The sequence below is a fragment of the Coccinella septempunctata genome, chromosome 2 (genome assembly GCF_907165205.1).
Source record: "Coccinella septempunctata chromosome 2, icCocSept1.1, whole genome shotgun sequence".
Lineage (NCBI taxonomy): Eukaryota > Metazoa > Arthropoda > Insecta > Coleoptera > Coccinellidae > Coccinella > Coccinella septempunctata.
The window spans coordinates 54,486,818-54,506,911 of record NC_058190.1 but is presented as its reverse complement, the minus strand read 5'-3'; the positions used below and the strand labels follow the sequence as shown (position 1 = coordinate 54,506,911).

Here is a 20,094-nt window from a genome sequence, read left to right as displayed (position 1 = left end):
CAATATCCATAGATAACGGAGATAATAGGAAATATTTATGTTACAGACAATAATGGTGGATGCGCCATTGAGAATAAATTTTGTGAACAAAGAATAAAGGGGGTATTCGACATATTTGTGAATATTCTGTACACCAATTTTTCTATAGAAAATAGAAGCCAATTAAAGTGATGAGGTAGAAGAGAATAAATTGATTGTAAGCAGTTCAAATGAATATTTTTTTATCTACGATATTTTGATTTGAATTGAGCGGGGTTGCCAAATTGACATAATTTTATTAAATTGCAGCTTCTGTTGTAAGATCTATGGTCAAAGAGGAAGTTAATCTTTGCTATGGTCTCTCACAAATTGAAATTTCGAAAATGAATGAGGTTGAGTTACTTATCTCACATTTTTTAAGCTGATTTCAAGGTGAATTTATCGTTCCTTTCCCAGGAATTATGTTGTTGTGTAGGCAGAGCGGCAACGTGCCTTCGAAATCCCGAACGGGAACGGAATCTCCTCGTCATTTCGACTTTGCGCTCTATCGCCTAGTCCGTAATGTAGATAAAATGAACCAACAAGGTCGACAAATCAAAATGATCATCAAACGTCGGGCGCGTAAAGAATAAACCGGACAATTTTACAAGTTTCGTAACTAAATTTTCAGTGACGGTGAACGGAAAATCAGTGGAAAATGCGGTTAACAGTTAGGCATTTCCAGAACATCAGCAAGATGTTGGATTTCTATTCCCAGTTCAACCCTTCACCCTTGTCAATTAAAAAATTCATTGACTTTGGTAAGTAAAGGGGGTACATCTCGTATATGGTCATAATATATGGAAATTCGATGCTGACGAAACTGCGATAATGATTATGCAAACAGGAAAGGGAATAAGGTTATGTGAATTATTACCTTTGTCCCTTCACAGAGTCGGTCGTCTTATCCCCAACATTGGTGTATGGAAAAATAGTACCTATATTTAATTGAATATAGAAAATTATTCCGATTACCTGAAAAAATGTTCGGGTAATTATTCTCCCCTCAGATTATGGGTGCCGACTGGAAATAGGACCTAATCATTATATTAATTACATTTGTCTCGAGGGTCGTCCTTCTTCCTAATTCATAATAGTAATTATACCACTTAACACCTATATTAGGATTAGAAGTATCAATCGATAAGGATCTTGGTGACATGTAAATATTGTGTTTGGAGCAGGCTGTTTATTCTCTTTGGTTTTACATAAATGACGCTAATTTCCATTGAAATAGTAATAATAAATGTAGGAACACACTTTTTAGATCATACAAATATAAAAATACATCACTATATATGCACTATTAATTTAGAAATGATTATATCATTTTTCAGTACATATTTCTATTAATGGTCACATCTTTTGAGGAAGGGGTTGGCTACGAACGCAACACACAATGTCCATTTGTGCTGATCAAAATTATCGTCACATTCATTTGAAAATTTGTTAAAAGTTTCGCGCATATTACTTGGTATTGGTTCATTATTTCTAACAATCAGCTATCTTGTAACATTCCACTCTACCTAGGACCTAGGAAACTAGGTATGTATATTGAGATAATCCGATATTGTTCAAGAAAGAATTCTATCGCTGTAGGTATAAGATACTGCATAGAATGATTTTTTAATGGTCATGCATGAAATAATGCGATTGAAATTAACATTTTATGAAATCATAATTATCAATCCTTTTCTCGATACTTATAAGTTTCAGAAAATTGTTTATTTGACCTCGATTTGTGGATTCTGCAATGAAGAAAAACGTAGAGATTAATTAAAATCAATTATTCTTTATCTGTTGTTCATCATTCGGAATTCTGTTTACTGGAAATTACCAGGTACGATTTTTTTTTCGATAGATTACAGAATTAACACATAAATGCTGTTAGAATGATTTGAAAAGATTACTCTATGATTTAGGTACGTCTTGAAGGAAAAGATAATTGAAGACTGATTGATTTGAAATTAATGCTGGTATACCTACCATATAATTTTATTGGAAATAATTTTTCGTTTGAGAATAGAAAATTGTGGGTTAAATATTATCTGTCCATTTATATCTGTATATTTCTGTATTTTCTGACTTCGTATTTTTGGTTTGAAAATCTACAAATAATATTGGGGTCGGCGACTTTGGGCGAAGCTTATGGAAAATTTTTCGAGTAATCTGGTATGTTGGCAATCGAATTTTGTTATCCGGATAATATTAAATATAGGTATGCCAAATTGTCTGGCTGGGGGAAACGGACTTTGATAATATGACGTTAAAGACCAGCCTACTTTTATCCACTTGTTGGCTTCAGTCGACAAGATTCTCGTAATCTCAATTCGGTCACGAGTTTGTCGACAATGAGATTTCAAAATGCATTGCTCGTAATGGCTTCGTCTTCCACGTTTTGAGCAAGACCCACCTCTATTAGTTGTTGAAAAAAAATGCGTCAAGTTGAAGTAAAATTTCATTTTCATTTCGATATATTTATCGAAATTTTTTGTTTCACACTGAAGAATCCACCAAGGTTTATTATCGGTTCAACCGAAAGGCAAACAAAAATATTTATTTAGATCATGGAGTGTTTACGGTCTCTCTTTACAATTCGTTTATCAACTATTGACACATTATCAGTTGATCCAATATTTAGATGAAATCGAGAAATATCCTCTGTAGTCATCGTATCGATGATAATTGAAATTATTAACGCCGAGGATATCGATAAACACAATATCAGAAAAATATGTATGAATATATTCAGTTTCCCCATAATTTCTAGAACCGCGTCCGATATAAGTTATTATTTATTATTATTTCTATTTGTAGCTTCCAGATGCAAAAGTTTGTTTGTGTCTCCGCCTAAATCGATCGAGTTTACGTCATGTTCCGTTAATTTAATAAATGCACATAAACAAGACGACTAAGCTGAAGAAATTCCATGAAACGGGGGGCCCGTTTCAAAGTCCAAGTCGAGCCTGCCAATCTAGTCCGACGACGCGATTACGTGGGTCACGTATTCATAACCGAGGTCAGGGTCGGCATAGCCACTTTCACATCTAAACTTTGAATTAATGAAATCCCCGAAGGAATAAAAAAAATTTTGACCAACTACATACATGGCTTTTGAACATTTTCAAGATAAATATTTGTTCATAAGACAAACGTGGGTAGCTGATTTTTGATGTCCCCCTCAACATCAATATTATGTTGAGCCGTCCCTGGCATAATGTATTTGCAAATAAAACTCCATTTGAACTTTCTCACCTTGTGATGATGTATATTTAAACCTATATAGACTATCTCCTCAACGATATTTTGACGGAAGGATGTTTCCTATTATTATTGATAAGCGATGCACAATAATATATGGTGGACGTAGGTAAATTTACATGTACGTAGTTGGTAAACAAATACATCAGGAAAAATCTTTGCGCTCAACGTAAATTGAAGGCAAGGTCGCTTTGAAGTCGTAAAAATTGTGGTTTTGTTATCGGCTTCCACGTATGAGAACTATTTATAGCCATGATTCAAAGTGTATATATTTCATCAAATTTGTACATTCAAAAATAAGATCAATGAATCGATAGCGGTTTGTACATAGACGCTCACGTTATTTTGATTTTTTTTTCAGTTTCCGCAATATTTGTTTTCTGTCGAGGTTATCATCTTATATGATTCGAGAACATTCATTGACAGACGACCTAAATTTCACTGTTCATGAATCATGAGAGATACTACCGATACACTCACAATATGGTATATTGAAAATACTTGATAAAATCTAGCTCATATGAAACCGAGTAGAATGTCCTCTTATCCAATGTGTTTTTACATCCTTGAAACATGATTAAATTACCCTGTTTCCTGGAAACAGCTCTATTTTGCATTCACTTTAGTTGACGACTACTGAAAATTGGTGGATGCGCTAAATAATGATTTATGAGAAATAAGAAAAAATGATTAGATTTCTAAATTGCGCTATGAATGTAGCTGAAGATTCTTGAGTTTTATTGCCAAAAAAAAATACTTGGTGGGAAAACTAAATTTGAGTTGAAAACATCGAGATTATTTTAGGTATAACAGCAATTTAATTTGACGTTTTAGTTTTGCCTTCATCTACTTCCACGTGGTAATTTTTTTCAGGTCTCAATGCTTCTGAAGAAAAGTCTTACATATTCCTGCGTAAAGAACTACCAGTTCGCCTCGCAAACATAATGAAAGAGATCGCCCTGCTGCCGGAAAACCTGCTAAGAATGCCCTCTGTTATAGCAGTCAACGATTGGTACATGAGAAGTTTTCAGGAGATAATAGAATTCGAGAAGATGGATATGAGTTCGAAAACGCTAGAATATTTCTGCAGTAACCTGGTAAAGATAAGAAACAGGCATTCCGACGTGATAGAAACAATGGCTCAGGGCGTCCTGGAACTGAAGGAATCTCACGATGTGGATCATCACATGGAGAACAGCATCCAGTATTTCTTGGATAGATTCTACATGTCTCGGATTTCAATCAGGATGTTGATCAATCAACATAGTGAGTGAAATTTGTTACTCATCCACCACTGAATTCTTTCCATACAATTCATGAACTTACTCATTCCTCGACTCGATATCCAAATATTTGGTGACTCGATTTTCAGCCCTACTATTCGGAGGTCAGTTGGAGAACGCTCCAGGCCCCAAAGGCAATCAATACATTGGATGCATAGACCCGCAGTGCGATATAGTGAGCGTGATCAAAGACGCCTACGAAAACGCAAGATTTCTCTGTGATCAGTACTATCTAGACTCTCCGGACTTGATCATAACCGAATCGACACATCATGGTAAAGATCTCGCGATCCGTAGCCCTAACCTGATTTGATTCCTCGTTTATATCTTCAGATTTGGAGCCGGAGCACGGTATCAAGATGGTTTATGTTCCATCGCATTTATATTATATGCTGTTCGAATTGTTCAAGAATTCCATGAGAGCTGTGATGGAATATCACTCTTGCGTCGATAAATATCCACCCATAAGTGTGACCGTTTCGAAGGGAAAAGAAGACATCTGCCTCAAGGTGAGAACCTTCCTCTTTCATAACCTGAAATGAAATTCGTTCGAAAAATTCCCCCCATATCACAGGAAACAAAATTTCTAAAAAAGGACCTGAAACTTTGGTAAATTTCAAAAAACGGAAAATGGCTGAATCGTTTTTGATATAAGCAGCAAATTTTCACATTGATAGGTGCTATAGCGTGTCCACCATTTTTTTTAGATAGATTGCGCGAATCCGCATAATTCTACCGAAATTGAACTTGATAGTTTCAAAATTACTTGATGTTTCATCAAATGTTTTTTTCAATGAGACAAATCTTCATTCAATTTACTATGAAAAAATTATCAAATGATCATTTCACAGATGTCAGATAAGGGCGGGGGGCTACCCAGATCCTCCATGGAACATTTATTCAAATATATGTACTCGACAGCACCACAACCGAGTAAAGCTGACGCTCATACAGTTCCATTAGCTGGTTATGGATGTGGTCTTCCCATATCCCGACTGTATGCCAGATATTTCCATGGCGATATAGTACTTTTAACCTGTGAGGGTGATGGTACTGATGCTGTTATATATATGAAGGTTATTATAATTATTTTCATTAGTTCCACTAATTGTAGTCGGCATATGACGAATTTTAACGATCGTATTCGTAGGCTTTATCCAACGAAGCGAACGAACTGTTACCAATCTTCAACAAATCGGCGTCGAAATTCTACCGAACGACGACGCCCACGGGAGACTGGTCGAATCAGTCCGTCATCCACATGACGGGACAGCGCCAGATGTGCGTCCACCAGAAGAAACACCAGCTGCCCCAAAGTTGTCAGGAGAGCATCACCGGATCAGGTGTTATTTAGTTGAAGGAATACCTCTCGAACAACTCAAAGAATTTCAAAATGTTCCGAAAAAAGTTTTGGTCTTTGTTAGGAAGGAAAAGCTAGAATGACATTTTGCAACAAATTCTAAAGTATTGCTTAGTCCAGTCAACTGCTAGTTGTCGCCCTACCGATTTTATGAAGATTCTTCTTGTGATGTTTGTGACTGTGATGAAATTTTTTAATTTGTTATGTTGAAGTTTTGAGGAGCCGCGGTGGAAATTGGTTTATCTTGGAATATATTGCTTTTTCATTGAACTCGGAAAAAGGGTTTTCGAAATTCATTTTGGAAATGTTTTTCTGCACTGTTCCGAATTTTTTTCATTTGAAATGGGACAATTCTAGTTTGATCCCAATCTGCGAGGTCAAGTAGAACAAAGGCAGTGCCATAATTCATTACTATTATCATAGTGAAGTATTGGAGAATAACCTATCAGTTCCTTTTATAAAAGAAATTTTTCACTAACCCTATGTTTATTTCATTGACTGGACTCTTGAAATTTAATGAAAATAATTACATATTCTAATAGGATAATTTTGAATTCAACTGAGTTGCTTTTAGTGGAACAACTCTTTTTTCAAAGCTTTATTATTTTTAGATTGAACTGGAAAAGTAACGAATTTACTGGATGAACTGATTAACAAAGATATAAGGTACAATGTAAGTAAGTAAGTAAATAAATAGTTATGGAACTGATAGAATAGTTGATGAGAAATAAATATCATTTTAAAGGTTATGACTCGAGTCATGTATTATTCAGTTTTGTCTGATCGAATGTTCTTTGTTTAGAACGAATGGATTAAGCCAAAAATATCAAATGTTAAGAAGTATTTTTGCGTATAAATAATTGTTGAGACATTTATGAGTTGTAAATATTTCATATTGATGTTATGTATAGCTATGAAGGAGTGAATATAGCAATATCAAACTACATTTTTTGTTATTTATTCATCTATAGGCCGATCCTAGTCAATTATCCACTCTTTTCTGTTATACAACTACTTTACCAAAGTTTGAATTCTTGGATTCTTCTGGAGTATCTATTGTTTGAAAAATATCTCAGACATTCATTCCGCAAGCCTGATACGCTTTCATTTGATTTTATTCAAAATAAATCCAACCTTTCCAAAAAATAGAATCGTTTCAGTAAAAATATTATATTGCAACGATAAAAATGTGATCAAAAAATGTTTTTATATTTTCCTACTATCTAGTGATTGTGTTGGTTATCACTGAATCAATTATCCAGCTTCAATTTTCTATTTTCCCAAACCTCAATTTCCCATTGAATTCCTTTTTCTTCCTGAATACCTTGAGGAACCCTAGTATCACTGTAAAGTACATATATGAACTCTTTTTTTATGTGTTGTGTGATGAAATACTCACCTTACTTTCTCAACGTGACTAACTAGATTAGGAAAGAAGGTGTCACATTCAAATTCTTTTTTAATTCTTGTTAAATAGAGTCTGTAGAAATATTCTGAACTCATAGCAGCCTAAAAACGAGAAGGCAATCCAATTTTATCATTTTTCTTAAATGATTTAATCACTCACTTCATACACTTTACTCCCTCCAGCAACCCAAACGTCTTCATATTTCTGTTTGAAATTTGCATCGTTTAACCTATTAACGATATCATTCCAGCAGTAGAAAACATAAGTATCTTCAAATTGTGAAACATCAAGTTTTCTAGAAGTTAATATGAAATTTATTCTTCCTGCCAGTGGTTTGTATTTGTTAGGGATACAATCCCAAGAAGTTCTTCCTAATATCACAACATTTTTTTTATTTGCATCCAGAGTTTCTGTTGTCATCCTCGTGAAATGAGCCATTTCATTTCTACAAAAATTTGAAACATGTGTAATTTACCATACACTTGCTTGCCGTTTTTTGTAACAATTTACTCACTTTAGTCTCCAAGGCAAATCTCCATTTTTACCTATACCCATATTATCACAACATGCGGCAATTAATTTAAACTTTATTGCCATTTTTATGGGGTTCAGTTGACTGAAAAATTTTTAATAATAGAAATAGAAGGTGAAATTGTATGTTATCGCAATGAAAATAAAACCCACTCAAGGGGATCCTTCAGTTGGCCTGATAAGTATTTAAATGAGGTTTATCCACTCTCAAACAAATATATTTACTCATACGCATTTAAACCCAATTCACTTCAGAATTTATTATCAATTTCCTCAATGCCAAATTAAAATCTAAAAAAATAAAATCCTAAATTTGAATTCAAATATTTCAAATTATTGTAACTTTTTCGACTAGTGATGTCATAATGACAAGTCAATAACAGTGTTATCAACACAAATAACAAAGTATCATACACAAACTACAGAGTACTTTTAGAATTAAAAAAGAAAACGCTGTTCTCTGTGGTCTACAATTTATGTTCTGTGATCACATCTTCTTGGGGACCACAGAATACAGGCAGACTGGGACCATAGACAATGTAGATTCTATGGTTAGATAAATCAGCTCTCATCTGTGGTCAAGAAGGAAAAAAGTTAGGTTAATTCTGCAATCTTTGATTTTCAGATTTTTGATGTTTTATTTTATTAAGATGGAAATTGAACCAAAAAGTAAAAGCCTGTCTTGATAAATTTCATCTTTTTATCTTCATATATTATGGTTGGTTGCCTTTCATTTCAACCATTGTCAATTTACATTAGTTTATTGAAATTTGCCACGAAAATCTTATCATGTCGAGGATAGCTAATATATGGCAGTTAAAATTTCCGAAACTACTGGAGAAGTATCTATCATCACCTACAAATTTCGATAAGTTCTCCCCAGCTTGCTGTTGTTACAAAAGCTTTTACATTCATTCTAATCTTAAAATTTCAAACGACAATCGAAATTTTAATATTACATTGCTCAAAAGACATTTTGGCGATAATAATGGGAAAAAAACGGAGATCACTCCACAGAGAGACTTTGTTAATAAAGAGCTCAAAGCTTACATACAACACAACAAGACTAGATTCAAAAGTACAGAGAAAAGGATCAAACTAAAAGGAAGTATTCTTTTAAAAGATTTTAGAGAAACAAAAGAAAAGATGAGGGAGAAAGTGGAAAATATAATAGAAGTAAGTTCATAATAATGAGTATTTCAAATTTTCAATATGTTTTTTTCAGAAAGAAAATATTTATACAATTCCTAATTTCCTCTGTTTATCGAGAATTATAATATCACCTTACTTAGGAATCCTGATAATCCAATCAAATTTTTGTTACGCCTTAGGAATACTAGGTGTAGCTGCTGTTACTGATTTGGTAAGGTGTGTTTTTCAAATCAAATCGTTACCTTTCAAATTACATCCGCAACAAATCAAAAATGAATGAGATGTATTCTTTCAGCTTGATGGTTGGATAGCGAGAACTTGGAAAAGTCAAAGTTCAAAAATTGGAAGTGTTTTGGACCCACTTGCTGACAAAGTTCTTGTAGCAACTTTATTTTTGTCCTTGACTTATGCTGATTTGATACCAGTCATTTTAACTGGTATTATCATTGCCAGAGATGCCATACTTGTGGTGTCCGCATTTGTTATAAGATATAAATCCTTGCCTCCTCCAGTAAGTAAACAGGTGGAATAAGAAAAGATTTCTTTCAAGTTAAGGGCAATGCAGTAATAATGGGTTTAGGCCACAATGTTAAATTAATATTGGTTGAACAAAATTCCTATTCTAAAAATTATTCATTTCCAGAAAACGTTGAGTAAATATTTTGATTTTACTTACCCTACTGTCCAAGTAGAACCAACTCTCATAAGTAAAATAAACACAGGTGTACAACTGGCATTAGTGGGAACAACCTTAACAGCTCCAGTATTTCAATTTGTTGGTCACCCGTTTTTAGAATGTTTATGGTAAAAATCTTTTCATTTTCAAATCATACTATGATCTGATTTTAATTTTTTTTCATTAGGTACCTGACTGCCACTACTACCATAGCATCTGGACTGAGTTATCTATTTTCTAAAAATGCTTATAAATATTTGAAACCGAAAAAATGAGACGTATGGTTAGATATTAAAGAAACTGTGATGTTTTCGAGTTGTTTTTCACCAATAGACTAGCTAAATTTTCTAAGAGAAAATGAAGAAATAAACACCTTCGCTGAATTTAAGTGAAACTACTTTGTATAGGCGAAAATTCCAAATATAAAGACACTTTCAACTTTTACTGACTTGGACTATTTCCCATATTTATTGTAGATCAAAAAGTGACGTTGGAAATTTAATTTCACTCCAGATAGTAAGCTCAACTTTTGACTTTCTAAGCACATCTGCAACATTCCACGCCGACTCTTTATCATGTTGGGATTCTCTCCAAAACTTATTGAAACTAATTTGAAAGCTTCCGATGGTCCCGCTTTCCAGATGAGTCTCCAGGATTTACTCAATTGTAAACACGTTGTTAAAACTTATTTTTCTTTACTTTGTACAAAATTCGCAACATCATACTAAGGTAAACATAACTCAAAAAAGAATTATTAAAAAAAAATTCAGTGGATTCTGGTTAAATCTTCAACTATTTTCACTAGATCCTCCACTGTGCACTCCTGTTTCATTCCACCCTCCTGAACCATCTGAGGAAGAAAATCACATCCAAATCATTGTTAAGCTATGAAAGGAAAAAAGTTTATTAACACTTACCTGTAATCCTTCGGCAACCTCCTTCATTTTATCCTGTGACAAATCCAAGAAACTTTCAATCAAATCCCCATCGATAAATCCTTCACTCTGCTCCATTTTCATGTCTGTGTGAAAAGCACGCCAGTAAGAGTGTTCAATTTTACCCACGGATTTTATCACATTTGCTAATTTGTTCTGCAACTCCAACAAGAACTCGTAAAACTGCATCGGAATTGATGTAATCAAACCTAAAAAATTTAAGATGATTGTCTTCTCTTCATCTGTAACATATATTCCTACTAACCTAAAGAACCACCCACGGTACCAAATAATACACAGCCACTAGTAGGCGTAGATGTTTCACCCAAATTCTGCATCACCAAGGAACCATGCCTGAATACGTTAATCATCTCACCAATGTGGAAATGACCAATTTCTTGCATCTGCTGTCTTTCTTCGTCATTTGTAGCGGCACTGTCTTTTTGACACACAAACAGATTGTAAGAGTTCTCGGCACCAAGAAATATGTCGTCATCTAGTATCTCTATGGCCGTCATCCAATTTGGATTAAAATCTCTAGCTATCTCATCAAAACTGCCTGAAATTCGAAAATTCCCATGTTAAGAGAGAGACTTATTTGTTCAAACCATAAACTCACCTTCCATAGTTTTATATTGTAACAGCGTCATACTCCTCATGATATCCCCGACGAGAATGAAATCGCCCTTGGTCTTCAGATGTAAAGCTTGGACGTTGTTGAAATGAGAACACTCTAATCTCAACTCCTTCTCGGCCGTCCATTCGAACAAACGAACTGTACTGTTGATTGTAGCGAGAATCTTTCCGTTAAATTCACACAGTGAATAACATGCACCTTTAATTTCTTTCTCAGAAACGTGGGTTAACTTGTTGTCGTGCCATTGGAAAATCAGTAACCTACCCTGCTTGGGTTGGTTCTCCTCTGGATTGACCGTAGCTGCAGCTAATAACGAAAATTGGGCAAAATCAGGATCATGTAGGCATGATTAATATGGAGAAATAATTTTTTTTATTTGTGAAATTCATTCTACGACTAAATTGAACACAAATAATTCATATTTAATGGCTCCCGCACTTATGTCAGTGCATTGAACTAAAGAAACTAATTCTTTCTTTAGTTCAATGTGTCAGTGTTGTCACGCGCATAGCATAGAATATTCTCGCTGCACAGAATATCTAACCAAAGAGCAACAACAAGAGATTTCACTGTCAATTATTGACAAAGCAAGATCCGACTCGTGGAATTTTAACCTTGAAGTGAAGAGACGCTACGCGCCAGAAATACTGCGGTTAGAGTTCACTACAAGCAAACGAAAAATCACAATTCAAACACCAAAACCATTGGAATAAAACACTCAATGTCATTGAATCATTCTCTTATTGATACTCTTTGATTTAACCACCGAATATTGACAGATATACATAGATAATCGGTACTGACAACATAAAAATTTGAAATGGAACTGAAGAATGTAAGAATGAGATATTCCCAATCTTTAGTAATGCGTTGTGCGATTGATTCGAAAAATGATATTTCGACAGCGTAATTTGATTAAAAAAATTGACTCACCCACTACATAATAAATGTTCGGATCGTTCCCCAACTGGCAGGACATTATGGACATGCCGTATTCTTGTGGCATCAGCTGATAGGCGTAAAGCACCTCGAAAGTGTGCTGATCGACGATGAGCAAATTGTGAACCTCGACCTCCTGGCCGTATTCCGGTACGGGATTGCCCGTACCCATCAAGCCGCTGGTGCCAGATTTGACGCCGGCCAGCGAGGCCACGCTGCTCGGTACGAACGACTGTTGGGCCATCGTGGAGGCGCTCGGCCTGGCCGGATTCAGACCGGTCGAATCCTGGATGTCTATCCGGGTCGTGATCACGCCGAAAGTCTGGAAAAATCACGATCGATGATTTTAGCGACGAATTACGCGAAGTTTTCAACCCACCTGCGTCTGTTCCTGGTAAGCGATCCTCCTGGGTGATTCGTAGAGGGGCACGGTACGTATGTGCAGTTTCTGGATCTCGTCGATCGTTCCGATCGTGACGGAAGAATCGGTCGCGAGCGCCAAACTGTCCGGATAAGCCTCCGAGTTCAAGGAGCACATGTGATTAACCTCCTTGACGTTGACGTTGGAAAAGACCAACTTGTGGTTCGAGGAATAGATGACGGTGGGTCTGTCCGAGCAGGCGAACACGTTGACGGTGCTCAGGGAGCGGAAAGTCTTCAGGACCGTCGGTTGGGTGCCCAGGGTGACCTTTTTCTTCTCGTTGAGGACGCCCGATTCCTTGTCCATGATGAAATAGTACATGGATCCGTCACCGAGGGCGCAGAGGAGGTACGAGTGGCCTTCGAAAGACGCCATTAGCACGGACCGAGGTATGATCTCTGGAAACGAAGAAAATGACTCGAAATTCCAAATATTTAATACCATTTCTCACCTCCTCCTAGGTGTTCTTTGGTCACTTCTGATAGATCTGGAATTCTCAATATTCTAACGGATATGTCTGTCCATAAGCCTACAGCAACATATTCCGAGGAGGTTGAGCCTTCCTTAACAGGTGTTATGTCCAAGCAAGACGCTTCGAATTCCAAATTTGTTGATCTGGGTTGAAATATTGCAATTTTATGATAATTATACAAATGTTACATGTATTCAAATTAAGTGCATATAAGGGAGAAAAATAAATTTGTCTTCTATGGAAAATTCTACTCAATTTCCGTTATTACAAAGTTAAAACTTTATAATCCCGAATTTCATTGATGAATTTATATTTCAAATATGGAATTTCAAGTACTCAACTTTTAAATAGCTTCGTTTCAGCGCACAATGTGGCAACATCACCCCTCGAACTGCGTTCTATTCGTAGATATAAACTGGTCCTAAGATAGAGAGGATCAATTCCTGAATGAGATGGAACGACTTTCAGCCATTGATCTTTAAAAGGCCTCTTTTAGACACATACAACAGTCAAAGAATGAGGTTATCCTTTGACTGCGCAATCTGTAGTCGATGTTGCCAAATGGTGAATAAAAACGAAACCCTTTGAATTTCAAACCTCCAGACCACATACCCTTTCAGTATCAATTCTCTCGGATGGATCTCTAGGTAGTATATCGCAGATCCGGTGGATACCACCAGCTGGCTGGTGTTGCAGGCGACCACACTGATATTCTTCTCGATGGGCGGCTTCCATTCGGCCAGGAGTCTTTTGGTGAGCGCGCACACCAATCTAGCGGAAGCGGAAGTGACCTGAACCAATTGTTCGTTCACGACGTTGCCGCAGAAGAAGGTTTGCTGGTCTGCCGAGAAACCGACGATTTCCGTTTCTTCCACTTCCTCCCCGTTGAGACTCAAAACTCTAGTTTGTCCCACAAACGATAAAACAAGGGTATTGTCCAGTTTGCCATCTGGAAGAAAGTGGATAATGTTGCTATACGAATATAGATACACATTTTGAGAAAGTATGAAAAAATCCGTTAGAATCGAAAAAAAACCTTGAAAGATGCGTTTCCGCATTGGTATTTTCAATCGTGTATGCCCAAACGAATGTTACGCCCATGTCTGTGACGTTCTCGACCTTCACGTCTTTTCCGAAAGCATAATCGGTAATCATCGGCGTTCGTCGTATAACGTGAAGTTAGCCGACCCCATGAATTCTATGGTTTCTTATGACGACATGACATTTCAAATAACGCCGATTTTCGTGATTTGTTTTTAAATAATTCCGTTCATCGTTGGTCGAAAAGGAAAACTCTACTTTGTACCGGCAAAAATTACGTACAACAAATTAATATAAAGACACTTTTAAAATTTTTACTGATTTTAGGCTATTTCTCTTATCCATTGCAGATAAATAAGTGGCATATCATTCAACTATCGATGAAAAAGCTCAATTGGTTGACTTACTAACTGAATATTCGACATTCCAACATATCTTTCACTAAAATATTTTGAAAGGATGAATATGAAAGACAAGTCTTCAAAATCGTACTAACCTGAGGCAACCTGCAGAGCCCACATTCCCTTGATGCTGGGTAGATCGATGGAAGCATGTTCCTGAATCCCGATTCCATTCCGGATGATCCTCAAAGAACCCTCCTTGAATGCTCCGGAACATGTGACCAACTGACCCTGGCCTTGTCTTTCGAGGTCGACCATACACATATCGACTATGGGAGCTAAATTCGTAAAGGTCTCCATCACAGTTACGTAAGAACCGTTCTCATCCGCTTTGGTATTCAATTTGACCAATTGCGAGTCGCCCAAACGCGAGCCGATAAATAGGACCCCATTGTCCAGATAAGTGATGCATTCAGGGATAGCAATCTCGCCTGGAAAAAAAAATCATTCATGTCATGAGCGAGATATTGTAGGGCGTTTCAGGATACTTCTAGCAGATGCAGAGATGAATCAGTAGAACAAACATACCTAATAACTCCACCTTCAGATCCTTGACAACATTAGATCCATCTCCTCTAGACTCCACTTCTAAGAAAAGCATAAAAAGATGTCCAGCCATATCGCCCAAGAGATATCTCAAGCCACCTGGATCTACTTTGGCATAGCATATAATTGAACTTTGCTGAAATATATGGCGTTAATTATTTCATTCAATTGAACAAGAATATAACTGGAGATATCGCAGATTGAAAAATGCAATTTTTGAAAAAATGCCATTTCCAAGATGAAAATCTAAACGAACGGAGATAGGCTTTCGAAATTGCTTGCAATAGATTCAGCGTGTTCGAAAACCTATATTTTCATACCAAACTTTCCAATATCTGGCACTGTTTGGGAGAAAATAATTTTTTTTGTTTTTCCACTTTTCATTTTCGAGTTGACTTCGAAGAGCTCTCTGGAGTGCAATTCTCTATTGAATCATCAACTGTTTGGTTTTTTAGAATCTTCAAAACAAATTCTATACACTCCATATCCTAGGGCAGTAATAGAACCACTTGATTTTAAGACAGAGTAGCAAATAGGTCATTTTAGGGGGGTCTAACCCCTTCCTCATTTTTGACCCAAAAAATCGAGATTTTCAAAATCGAGTTTTTGTGCTAGGGTGGAAGCCTAGGCAACGCTGATTAAGTAACCGAAAATCCCAATTGAATCAGACGAATATAACAGGAGATATCGCAGATTGAAAATTGCAATTTTTGAAAAAATGCCATTTCCAAGATGAAAATGTAAACGAACGGAGTTAGGCTTTCGAAATTGCTTGCAATAGATTCAGCGTGTTCGAAAACCTATATTTTCATACCAAACTTTCCAATATCTGGCACTGTTTGGGAGAAAATAAATTTTTTTGTTTTTCCACTTTTCATTTTCGAGTTGACTTCGAAGAGCTCTCTGGAGTGCAATTCTCTATTGAATCATCAACTGTTTGGTTTTTTAGAATCTTCAAAACAAATTCTATACACTCCATATCCTAGGGCAGTAATAGAACCACTTGATTTTAAGACAGAGTAGCAAATAGGTCATTTCAGGGGGGTCTAACCCCTTGCTCATTTTTGACCCAAAAAATCGAGATTTTCAAAATCGAGTTTTTGTGCTAGGGTGGAAGCCTAGGCAACGCTGATTAAGTAACCGAAAATCCCAATTGAATCAGACGAATATAACAGGAGATATCGCAGATTGAAAATTGCAATTTTTGAAAAAATGCCATTTCCAAGATGAAAATGTAAACGAACGGAGTTAGGCTTTCGAAATTGCTTGCAATAGATTCAGCGTGTTCGAAAACCTATATTTTCATACCAAACTTTCCAATATCTGGCACTGTTTGGGAGAAAATAAATTTTTTTGTTTTTCCACTTTTCATTTTCGAGTTGACTTCCAAGAGCTCTCTGGAGTGCAATTCTCTATTGAATCATCAACTGTTTAGTTTTTTAGAATCTACAAAACAGTTTCTATGCACTCTATATCCTAGGACAGTAATAGGACACCCTGATTTTTAGACAGACAAGCAAATATGTCATTTTAGAGGGTTCTAATCCCATTTTTCACCCAAAAATGCTGATTATAGAAATAGGGTAGAGGACAGTAGAGTAGGTTAGGTCAAAAGGAAGTAGAGTGCAAGTAGGGTAAATAGAAAAGTAAAATGAAATTTACTGAGAAATTAAGAAAGATGAGTAATGAAAATTTGGTCTTTGATGCAGGCAGGCACAGCTGGTAATAAATATATGACAACATGATCCCCTTACCTTTATAACAGCAGGATCAACAACTATTCCTGTATTTCCATCATGATACATAATACTTTCTTGTCCGATGATAATAGCACCTTCTAGAGGTGAAGGAACAGGGATAATGATTGATGCATCTGTTTCAACATTATCTTGTCTCCAAGGAATTTTGACAAATTGTTTTTCCCTAAGAGAGATCTCATGGGTTTTGACATGGCGGCCATTCACATCTTGATGAATGAGAATAATTGTTGGATTAGCACAACCATGTAAAAATTCAACATCATATACATTCAAATCTTCCATTCTAAAAATTAATTGAACATAAATTGAAATGGATATAAAAATCAAATTAAGAATACCTAAAATTAGATGCTTTCAATTCATAGTTATCTTTTTCTAGTGGAATAACTTTAAATAATCCATCGTATAACCGCAACCCAATAACTCTAGCTTTAGGATCTATGATTGCTAGAATCCCAGTCTCTGATGGTTTGCCAATTTTATCTGCCACATTTCCATGTGCCTTAGTGATTATATCTATGTTTTCACCATCATTTGCACATTCTAATATCATTGCATTGTATCTTACAGTTATAATGAAGAGTGAATCTTTAGTCTCATTCTGAAAAACGCATATTGTAGATATAATACACCCAAATTGCAAGTTTCTACCTGTGGTCGAAACAGCTTCATCACAGCTACCTTCCCATATAAACCTACTTCTTTTATGGGGCGAAGCCCCTCAGGAGTTACCAAGTATATTTCTAATCTAGTGTCTTTTGCTACAATCAAGTTCAGATCGGACGCCGAAGTGAAATTGCCTGCAAGTAAGGTTAAGGGAATGAAATGCTATTTATAAGAGGCGTTCAGTCATTTTACCAGTAACACACGCCGTAACAGCAGTAGGTTTGTGAGCGGTGACAACATAGTGATGAGCCATTTTTGGGATTTTCCTTACTAGTAACTGCTATTTTTATTAAAACATATCTTAAGAAATTCGAAAATGTTTATGGTTTTGACAGATGTCTGAACTGAATGTCAACAGAAACCATAGATTATTAGAGCATAGATGGATGCATATTTATCTATGATTGACACTAGAACCAGAGACAAGAGCTTTCTCTATGACTAGAACTGTTCGTTTATCTATGGTTTGCTCTACCCAGTTCGGGATCAGTTCTGAACTGAATGAATACTATGAACAGAGATAACAAATTCACAGAAGGCAATATAATATAATGTTCTGTGGTATAAATATTTCAAATTCAAATTATGTTTAAGTGGGAAGAACGATAATTTCTTAAAGTTCAGAGTGTTCAGACTGTGGAAGGTTGAGGTGTAATGATACAATGTATCATTAGTCATTTCATTGTGCATAAAAAGAACCCAATACTTTGTTTCTGTTATAATTTCTTTGTACTTTATACAGGAAGTAATATCACATTTCATTGAAAGCAACTTTCATTCTAATGAGTGGATAAACTCAAAAATTATGAGAAAAGCAGTGAAGAAAAATTATGAAATATTCTGTCAATAATCACCTTCTCCATTTATTTTTATGGATTTCCGACAAACAAAATAAATACTCTCGTATTCATAGAGTAACATTGATTTTGGATTCTGGCAATATTTTGTCTTAATACCAGTTTTACATTTTTCCATTTCAAAACCCACACTACTTATTATATCACAAAGAACTTCAAAACTTGGTTCAATACTTTTTTCATTTTTCAGACCTGAATAATGGTACAAGAGAGGTCCTAAATTCACCCAAACACCGCCCGGCTTGAGAATATTGTAAATAGTTTCAACAAATTGCACCACGTTTGGTGCACAATCAATAAAGAAACATGTTGCCACACAATGCCATTGATTGTGATCTGTGTAGACTTCTAAAAAGTCCCCAGCTGTCATGGAAAATCTACCTCCAGGTGTTGGCATAGGACGGACATCTGGAAATCTGAAAATATTTTGAAGGTGAACTTTAAAGTCTTATTACTAAAAGGGTTTTCAGAATTGCAATTCAACTTATTTTCAATACATTCTCAAAAAGTTAGAAAACTGACACTTATCACAAACTTTAAATTTCATACAAATAGATAGCAATAAAATATACTTCATGTTATTTTTTCAGTATAATATTTGCTTTATTACAAACCTCACTGATATCATCTGATCTTCAGCCTTCAAATTGTTACAATACTGGTGAATCCAAGGATAAATCTCAAATTCATCCACCTCTTTACATAGATTCAATACAAAGTAGGAAACAACAAGCATAAACATGTTAAATTCATTTCCTTCACAGGCAAATCCCCTTACTGAAATTTCAAAGGCAAGTCTTCCTAATCCAGCTCCAGGAACCAGTACATTGATCATTTTACGATCAAACTTATCTTTGGGAAATTGCTCTTCTATCTCATCAATTATTGGTTGATAGCATTGTTCACGCTCAAATGAACCCATTGAGCTCCAATCCCTCATAAGTTGTTTAAATACTGATTGGACTTTGTCTAATCCTAAACTCACAAAAAAATAATTAACCTTCTCCCCAAATAAAAAAGAAATCATTACCTTCTGCCAATGTTCCTACATCTGTTTCAGAATGACTATTTCCATCTGTACAATATATGTTGCCAAATATTGTTTTTGCTTCTTTCAATATGATAGGAATAAGTTGGGAGTTAACTTCAATACACGATTTGAAGGATTTCAAATCTTCCAAATACTTAGTTAACCATTTTCTGTGATGTTTAGGTAAAGTCTGAACGGCATTTTCTTTACTTTCAATTCTCAATAAAGATTGTTCTCTGAAATTTACACAAATAATAATTTTCATTCTTGGTCTCTTCTAAGAAATCTAATTTCACACAATCAATAAGCTGGCAATTCACAAAGAACAATAAAATTAATAAAATTCTAACTGAATCCTAGATAATTCTTTCAACTTACCGGTAACTACTGAAAGTTTTCAAAACAGAAAAAAAATAGTCTCTTTCTCTGTTTTCTTCTTGGAGAGTTTTAACTTCGTTATTCATCGTTGCGTTATTAGCTTACGATAACCTCAATAGATAAATCAACAATCAGCCTCTGAAGAAAAATGGTAACAAAACAACAAGAAAGCACGAAGAAATTGAAACTAATTATTGTAAGTTATAAGCACTACTTGACTCTGATCTACACCTTTTAGTCACCTCTACTACTGCTACTACTTATATAGTGTTTCCGATTAATATTATACATTTGTGCAATTTTTGAGTTGTAACTTTTTTGT

At 35.5% G+C, this 20,094-nt stretch overlaps 5 protein-coding genes across 6 annotated transcripts; 2 read left to right on the top strand and 3 right to left on the bottom strand.

Moving 5' to 3' along the window:
- The first annotated feature begins 456 nt into the window (after positions 1 to 456).
- Positions 457 to 6,866, top strand: LOC123307300 (pyruvate dehydrogenase (acetyl-transferring) kinase, mitochondrial). Its single transcript, XM_044889545.1, has 6 exons — positions 457 to 779; positions 4,153 to 4,545; positions 4,652 to 4,837; positions 4,896 to 5,071; positions 5,414 to 5,638; positions 5,713 to 6,866. The coding sequence occupies exons 1-6, from the start codon at positions 677 to 679 to the stop codon at positions 5,914 to 5,916; spliced, it is 1,287 nt and encodes a 428-aa protein (XP_044745480.1). The 5' UTR covers positions 457 to 676; the 3' UTR covers positions 5,917 to 6,866.
- A 210-nt stretch (positions 6,867 to 7,076) lies between these two features.
- Positions 7,077 to 8,238, bottom strand: LOC123307301 (dihydrofolate reductase). 2 transcript variants are annotated; one of them, XM_044889547.1, is made up of 5 exons: positions 8,015 to 8,238; positions 7,845 to 7,946; positions 7,490 to 7,775; positions 7,322 to 7,431; positions 7,077 to 7,266 (listed from the first exon to the last, which is right to left on the bottom strand). In XM_044889547.1, the coding sequence occupies exons 2-5, from the start codon at positions 7,925 to 7,927 to the stop codon at positions 7,173 to 7,175; spliced, it is 573 nt and encodes a 190-aa protein (XP_044745482.1). In that variant the 5' UTR covers positions 7,928 to 7,946; positions 8,015 to 8,238; the 3' UTR covers positions 7,077 to 7,172. The 2 variants fall into 2 exon arrangements, with proteins under 2 accessions (XP_044745482.1, XP_044745481.1); XM_044889546.1 differs by having other exon boundaries at positions 7,845 to 8,237.
- A 184-nt stretch (positions 8,239 to 8,422) lies between these two features.
- Positions 8,423 to 9,999, top strand: LOC123307244 (probable cardiolipin synthase (CMP-forming)). Its single transcript, XM_044889474.1, has 5 exons — positions 8,423 to 9,037; positions 9,087 to 9,224; positions 9,309 to 9,524; positions 9,657 to 9,817; positions 9,877 to 9,999. The coding sequence occupies exons 1-5, from the start codon at positions 8,651 to 8,653 to the stop codon at positions 9,962 to 9,964; spliced, it is 990 nt and encodes a 329-aa protein (XP_044745409.1). The 5' UTR covers positions 8,423 to 8,650; the 3' UTR covers positions 9,965 to 9,999.
- A 368-nt stretch (positions 10,000 to 10,367) lies between these two features.
- Positions 10,368 to 17,861, bottom strand: LOC123307533 (DNA damage-binding protein 1). Its single transcript, XM_044889888.1, has 14 exons — positions 17,700 to 17,861; positions 17,493 to 17,641; positions 17,180 to 17,442; positions 16,836 to 17,124; positions 15,064 to 15,217; positions 14,631 to 14,966; positions 13,706 to 14,042; positions 13,073 to 13,236; positions 12,580 to 13,019; positions 12,195 to 12,522; positions 11,244 to 11,567; positions 10,890 to 11,183; positions 10,607 to 10,833; positions 10,368 to 10,539 (listed from the first exon to the last, which is right to left on the bottom strand). Exons 1-14 carry the CDS (start codon positions 17,758 to 17,760, stop codon positions 10,456 to 10,458), a joined length of 3,450 nt encoding a protein of 1,149 aa, XP_044745823.1. The 5' UTR covers positions 17,761 to 17,861; the 3' UTR covers positions 10,368 to 10,455.
- Positions 17,862 to 18,210: 349 nt separating this feature from the next.
- On the bottom strand, positions 18,211 to 20,015 carry LOC123308145 (carnosine N-methyltransferase). Its single transcript, XM_044890695.1, has 4 exons — positions 19,773 to 20,015; positions 19,395 to 19,630; positions 18,979 to 19,339; positions 18,211 to 18,780 (listed from the first exon to the last, which is right to left on the bottom strand). Exons 1-4 carry the CDS (start codon positions 19,856 to 19,858, stop codon positions 18,351 to 18,353), a joined length of 1,113 nt encoding a protein of 370 aa, XP_044746630.1. The 5' UTR covers positions 19,859 to 20,015; the 3' UTR covers positions 18,211 to 18,350.
- Positions 20,016 to 20,094: the final 79 nt, after the last annotated feature.